The sequence below is a fragment of the Suillus fuscotomentosus genome, assembly GCF_016647785.1.
Source record: "Suillus fuscotomentosus strain FC203 chromosome Unknown F5891scaffold_189, whole genome shotgun sequence".
NCBI classification, from domain to species: Eukaryota; Fungi; Basidiomycota; class Agaricomycetes; order Boletales; family Suillaceae; genus Suillus; species Suillus fuscotomentosus.
Window position 1 is genome coordinate 40,451 of NW_024539701.1, and position 6,901 is coordinate 47,351.

Sequence of the window (6,901 nt, forward strand, 5' to 3'; positions counted from 1 at the left end):
ATCCTTACTCCCTGCTTTTTCGATTTCTGTTAATTTTCCTGCTCATGCAACGCCCTGCTCACTCTCATCCACAACTCCCGTGCTCCTGATGGCCCCTGACCTCCGTGTCTTCATACATGAAGGCCGAACTTTCACATCCTTCGATGCATCTTCGCTTCCTGCTGTGATTCCCCCTATCCCTCGACCCTGGAACCCAGTACTGGAGTCTGATTCATCTTCTGATAATATCAGAGATGCCTTGACTACTCAGTGGGCATACGAAACGCGCCCGTGGTATCCTATTATCCCCCAAAATCCTGTTTTTGACGGTGCCATTTTTGGGTGCCTCAATCACTCATACTACTCTGTGCCCATCGAGATGACACACGACGGTCGCTATATCTTACGCAAGGATGTTAGAGAAGAATGGCAGACTCTGGAGCAGAAGTTAAGTTGGTGTCAGGGACGTCTAGCAACAAACATGCATTTTCCTTGGTACGGCCAACCTCCACGAGCTCCAAGAGATCACGGGTACTTGAGGTCTCATGTCGATATGAACCTAGCAAAGAAGGTTGCTCTGAGGTCACGCGATGCGTTCATAGGTATGGAGCTCCGTCTGTCATGGCGCATTGCGGCTTATGATTGATATTCTCAGGTCTCGCAACTTTCTGCACATACTTCATCATGGCTCGTCGATATAGACCCCACGATGGACCCTCCTCATGGACCTCTCTCCTCACAACAGACCCTCAATGTCCTATACCGTCTGCATGGGTGGTCGAACTTTCTCGCACATTTGTCGGGGATCTGACGGATGCCATACCGCGCACTGGAATGATCATCAATAGTGCCTACGGTCTGAGCTGGGACGCAGATGTAACCATGTATGAACACTTCAAAGTCCCAATCTGGGTATACTGGCCCCCCAATACCGTGCACCATAAGGCCTGGCACAAATATCTACCCTCAACAACAGATATCGCTGCAGCAACAACTCGGAATCCGTGGGGCATTGAGTCAGGATGGGGGACTCAATCTGATGATAACACGTGGGGGGTTCAGTCCGACAATAATCCGTCTAAGGAGTTCTCATGGGGAACTGACCCGTGGGGCACTCAGTCGAACGATCCAGCACCAGTACTCAATGTTCAATCACAGCCCGACCTCTCCCATTTTCCGCTTCCAAAAAAAAATAGTGGTCAGAAGCGTGGTGAAGATTTCAAGGTGTTCTTTGCCCGCCGGGCCATGCGGAACAAGGAGAGGGAGATGAAGGAAACACCCTCTCAACGGCAGGCACGCCTAAGTCGCGAACGTTCAGCGTTGAATCATCACATACCCGGGAGGTCCAGCACAATCCAGGTGTTTGAATGGCAGCCCGACGACGACAACGGTGACGATGGATTCCTATTGCACCATCCCGTCACGAAGGCTGGCGTAGTGGAAATCTGGGGAGATTACAGCAAGGAAACTAGGATCTTTGATCCCTTCTCTAATCAGTGGGACTTGTGTTGCGCCCTCAACCCAACTAGCATCCCTGACGGTGACGACCGGGAAGATGATGACGACATCATGCCTCCCCTCCCTCTAACCGCTCGATCTGAACTTCCACCTCCTACCCCTTCCAGTTTCTTGCAGGATATATACAAATTCTTCGGTAATGAGGTTTCGCTTGCATCGAGACACGCGAGTATTGAAGGACTCGTCCCTGTCTTGCATTACCATTTTGGATATCGACCTATGGCAGCTATCTTACCTCCTCTGAATGGACCCATATCCAAACAGCTGGAAAGATGGATTAAGAAAATGCAATGGGAACATACTCGAAAGCTGGTCGGTGATTTGATAACAGAAATGGGTTCAATCGCAGAGCCGCAACGCCGAAGCATTATGAACTTCATCGCACTTTTGGTAAACTTAAAGCAATCTGACTTGGGCAACCTAATGCTGCCTGATGTATGGGATTTAGGACCCAATCCATCTTTATGGATCTCACATGCCCATATCCGAGTTTCTTACGCCGAGCTGTCACAATGCCGGTTCTTCATAATCAAGCCCTGCCAGTCTTCAAACCATGTTAGTTGGACATTGGCTATTCCTGACCCCATTACCGCTGTGATGTGCCTGCGACGTGACTGGGGTTCAGACTTACAGAAGATCACACTTGCTCTCCTTCAAAGAGGCATGTCATTTAAGACCCTGCAGCGCATGGCTGTCGCGCCCGACTTCCGGCGCCCCCTTGCTGAGCTTCATACCTACACCTTGGGACACCGACCATCTCCCTTCCGTGCGATATACGCGGATTACGTCGTGTACGAGCAGCTACATCACGAGTTTATGAACCGGCCTCGAGCAAGGGCTGCTTTTCTGCATGGGGGACTGATATGGCGGTTGGCATTGCACAGCCTTGGTTTCGACCATCTCCCTTCTGTCCTTGATGGTATCTCGCCCGAAGCTGTCCCATTCGGTCTCCTATTGTGTAGCAATAATCACACGTACTACGATGATGGGCTGTCGGAAGAAGAAATTGATTTTATGTGTGGGACATACTATGTGCACCAGGGTAAGCTTTCTTTATACAAATCGAATGTCATGCTAATATTTGTGCTATCCAGCTCAGGGCACGGATATAGTAACATCCTGGTGGCCTCGGCCGCATGCTTGGAATGTGTCGGGCTTAAACGTCGGTTTTTTGTCAGCTCGTTGCGAAGATTGGTTCCAAACCCGTCTAGGCAACATTCGAGAAGGAGTTTCTCGCGAGCGACTTTCATGCACCAATGACGCCAATGGTCCGATGACTTCCACTCAATGGAAGCGTTCTCTCAAATTTAACCCTGGCACAGTCAAGATGATGCAGAACATTTCTGCAGCGTGTTATGATTTCATGGCGAGGGTGCCTGGTAAGATTTATTGAACTGAACCCCTCCTCATTCACACTAACGAGGTTTATCTAGTTTGGAATGAGACGTAGTCTGTACTGTTGTGTATCAAGTGTTTACATATCTTGGTTATGAAAATCTACTACTCCCTATCCTTGGCATCTACTGTGGAGAATTCGTCTTGTCGTTCTGTTTTGCTTATACTGCCTAGTTGGCGCTTAATCTCAATGATAATAATATGACAGTCCTAGGTTCAGTACTGATCAACTCGTTGCGCCCGCCCGCCCGATTCCTCTGCAACGTGGTTTCCATTCTCGCTGTAGTCGGTTTCCTCCTTCACCTTTCGAGCAAACATCGCGGCGGGATTCTTACCCGCAGAACTAGAAACCAATTACTTGTATATTCAAATTCTCGGATGATGGGTGGGCGATGATCGGGTGATTCATTTAGTCTGCGGACAAAACTTCAAGTTTTGTCAACACATTTTGCCATCAGCACAAACTTTAAGTTTTCAGGGCGTTTCAATTGTCAGACAAAACTTCGTACATAAGCAGGCATATGGTCATGTCCCAAACTTTACATTTTATCCGATGTTTTAGGTCAGAATTGAACTTCAAATGTGAGCACACGCAGAAAATCCGATTAAATTTCTTATTGTTATTGGCATATAGTCAGTGGGAATATGTTTGCCAATGCTTGAAATTTTGCACTTCGTCCAAAACACAGCCAAAATTTAAAGTTATGTCTCCATTTTTATGTCGATTTAAGTTTCAAATATTTTCTTGACATTTGGTACAACATAAAAACATCACCTAAATATCGATAACCCCGATGTGCAAGTAGACTGGTAAATCTGGGTTTGAATTCGGATAGTGCGCGCTTTGGAGTCGTCACATGACCAACAACCCTTTTCGGGGCTTAGATGTTGCTTAGATAAGTCTGTTAAGTTGTTCGATCATACATCGTGTTCTAACGTTTCCCATCGACTCCGGCAGCGATCGACCAGGTCTCTTCCGCTGGCCGCTGCAGGGCAGCGTCACGTTGCACTCGGACAGCCCTATTTATGATTTGAATTCATACTTCAGCTTCTTCTGAGATAGTACTGGTCCTACTAAGCTCTGTTCTCAAGGGAAAGATGTCTCAAGGACTTGGATGGCCCAGGGATGGCGGGGACCTCTCGATGCTCATCGACACTGATATCAACCGGTCCGTAGACTCTGGATTCGTCGACCTCACTGCGGAAGCTCCTGCAGAAACCTCCCGTTCAAGTACCAGAGGCAGCCGAATGTCTACACACGAACGCATCAGCAGTGCCCTGAAAATACTGCGGGATGGTCGGATATCTATTCTGGACTTACTTGTGAAGATAATGGACCCGTCTCAGACGCCATGATGTGCAAGCCCTGCTGTGTAGATGTTATGTGCCTCGTCGATATGAACTCGTTTGATTCTTTTGACGAATGCTCCATCTTGGTGAATGAGCCGTGCAAAACGTGGTAGATGACCACTGAACATCGACAGTTGTTCTGGTGAAACAATCAAATGCTCGTACTTCCCAGCACGAATTGACTGTATATTGATAGTAAATGAGTTCAAATGTCCCCCATACATAGAAACTAGTAACAGTATGTGAGTCAACTTCACCTGCCAAAGTGATGTGTCGTTCGGGGTGTCTTCATTAATTGATATTGTAGATATACCATATTTCATGCATTCATTGACCTGCCACAGGCTCGTTCTCGCACATAATGAGTCAATATCAATTCAAATCTCACCTGTGTGATCTGGAGACGTTTCAAAGGTGAAATTGTCACACTGATAGTGTCCGGACGAAGTAGATTAGGAATGATGAGACACAAGGTCTTTCCACAGCCTGTACCAGCTGTAATTATGCTGTCGCGGCCGTTCAACGTTGCGAGAACAGCTTCTAGCTGAAATTGTCGGGGAACAATGGTTGTAGCTGTGAGGATGTACACAAGCAGGCAAGCGCGCAACACGTCCGTCTTATCTTTGCTACTGAGGGTTTCGATGTAGCTGGTAGGGAGCCGTTCTTGTATCAGCAAGCGAGCAAATGAATCTAGTCCTTCCAGTGATGCTTCCCGCACAGCTTGGATGATTGAGTTCATGTCCATTGTAGAGTAAATAGATACATTAACGACACGACCGTGTTTGCCTCGCGTCAATATTCAAACATTAATTTCAATATCTCAAATATCCTCGACAAAATTTTAGTTTTCGGATTGCTACAGGTCATGTGACGACTCCAAAGCGCGCACTATCCGAATTCAAACCCAGATTTACCAGTCCGTCTATCGACGGCTTGCCTCATTAGACGGGCTGGTCACCAGTCTAGTCACCAAGGCCCAATCGAAGCACAAAGTTGTCCCAGGAGCTCTCTTGATCGGCACTTTTGTATATAAACGTTCCTAAACAAGGTTATCGTGCGCGTGCTGCGTACTGATCAGAATGTTGGTCCTCGCGAATCTCGTCGGTGAAAAGCGTAGTAAGTGGCGCACCGGTTTCAGTTGAAGCCCACTCGGATAGACTATTATAGGATTGACTTGGAGTTTTGTGTGTACGACAGAAGAAAGCGAGAAAGCGATGAGGACAAGGAAGAGATTGGATTGCCTGTGACGGTGAACGGCAGAACAGGTGCCGTGCTAGTCATTATGGAAGGCAATGCATTAGTCATAGTTTGTTCCCGGACCTTGAAGCTTCAGGTTGGAGGCTGACTTGTGCCAGACATTGACCGTGACGTTGCTTCTGCGAATCGCTACTAAATATCGACGGTCTCTTCTCTTCCATCCCAGACAAAACAATGAAGCCTATGCAGAGTTCAGGTATATATAAGCCGAAAGGACTCATCTCATATGATCCCGGGCCTTCACTCCCATCACACAACCCTGCTCTGTAGACCATGTTGACACTCGCCAACGTCACTTGGCTCGACATACAACTATGCCTTGCTTACGCTGGAGTATATTTTCTAATGTGGGTCTTCAACAAGAAGAATCCTGCACCATATCCGCCTGGTCCCCCGGGGTGGCCTCTCATCGGGAACATCTTAGACATGCCTCACATCAAGCCCTGGCTCACCTTCGCTACGTGGGGCAAGAGATATGGTGAGTACCTACCGTTTCACCGATATCACGCATTTCAAGGTCTTGTCTGCAGGTAATATCTTGCACATCCAAGTTATGGGTCAACACATTGTGGTACTGAACTCCGTCAAGGCTGCAATAGACATGCTGAACAAGAAGAGCACACTGTACTCTGACCGTCCTATTCTTCCTGTTGGCGGTGAACTTGTTGGCTGGAAACACAGCCTGGTCCTTCTCCCTGATGGTGACCGCTTTCGCCGGTACCGCAGGAACATTCACCGCGTGATTGGCAGCCGAGCTGCAGTAGGCAAATACAGCCAGATCGAAGAGGTCGAGACTCGCCGATTTCTTAAGCGTGTGCTCACAAAACCAGGCCAACTACAGGCACACATCCGACAGTATGTATTATTTGTCTCTGCATCAACGTGATCTTGATTTTTATAGCACCGCTGGTGCCATCATCCTGCGCATCTCTTATGGTTATGAAGTGGCGAAGAACGACGATCCTTTCGTTGACCTTGCGGATCGCGCTTTAGATTCATTCTCGCGTTCCACTGCTCCTGGTGCTTTTGTGGCTGATTTTATGCCATTCTGTAAGCTATAGTATCCAGATGTTTGCTTCTATTTCCCTCACCTTTTGTAGTGGTCAAAGCCCCCGAATGGTTCCCTGGTGCCGGCTTCAAGCGCCTAGTCCCTGAATGGCGTAAGACCGTCGAAGAGATGGTTTTTACACCGTACAATTTCGTCAAGGATCAGATGGTGATCAACATCTGTGGTTTTGCGATCATGTGTAGAATTCTAATTTTTACAGGCAGCTGGAATTGCCCCGGAGTCTTTTACTTCGAATCTGTTAGAAAAATGTACGTTGTCCGTAGAAGACGAGAATGCTGTGAAGTGGTCTGCCGTGTCTCTATATGGCGGCGGTGCCGACACGGTCAGTCCCTC

At 47.8% G+C, this 6,901-nt stretch overlaps 2 protein-coding genes across 2 annotated transcripts; one reads left to right on the forward strand and one right to left on the reverse strand.

Moving 5' to 3' along the window:
- Positions 1–88: 88 nt before the first annotated feature.
- F5891DRAFT_1199467 (uncharacterized protein) lies at positions 89–2,947 on the forward strand (the record flags this gene model as incomplete). Its single annotated transcript, XM_041368768.1, has 4 exons — positions 89–581; positions 635–2,539; positions 2,592–2,876; positions 2,931–2,947. The coding sequence occupies 4 exons, from the start codon at positions 89–91 to the stop codon at positions 2,945–2,947; spliced, it is 2,700 nt and encodes an 899-aa protein (XP_041217012.1).
- Positions 2,948–3,833: 886 nt separating this feature from the next.
- F5891DRAFT_1155269 (P-loop containing nucleoside triphosphate hydrolase protein) lies at positions 3,834–4,981 on the reverse strand (the record flags this gene model as incomplete). The annotated part of the gene is made up of 3 exons (XM_041365210.1): positions 3,834–4,424; positions 4,500–4,577; positions 4,631–4,981. The coding sequence occupies 3 exons, from the start codon at positions 4,979–4,981 to the stop codon at positions 4,236–4,238; spliced, it is 618 nt and encodes a 205-aa protein (XP_041217013.1). The 3' UTR covers positions 3,834–4,235.
- Positions 4,982–6,901: the final 1,920 nt, after the last annotated feature.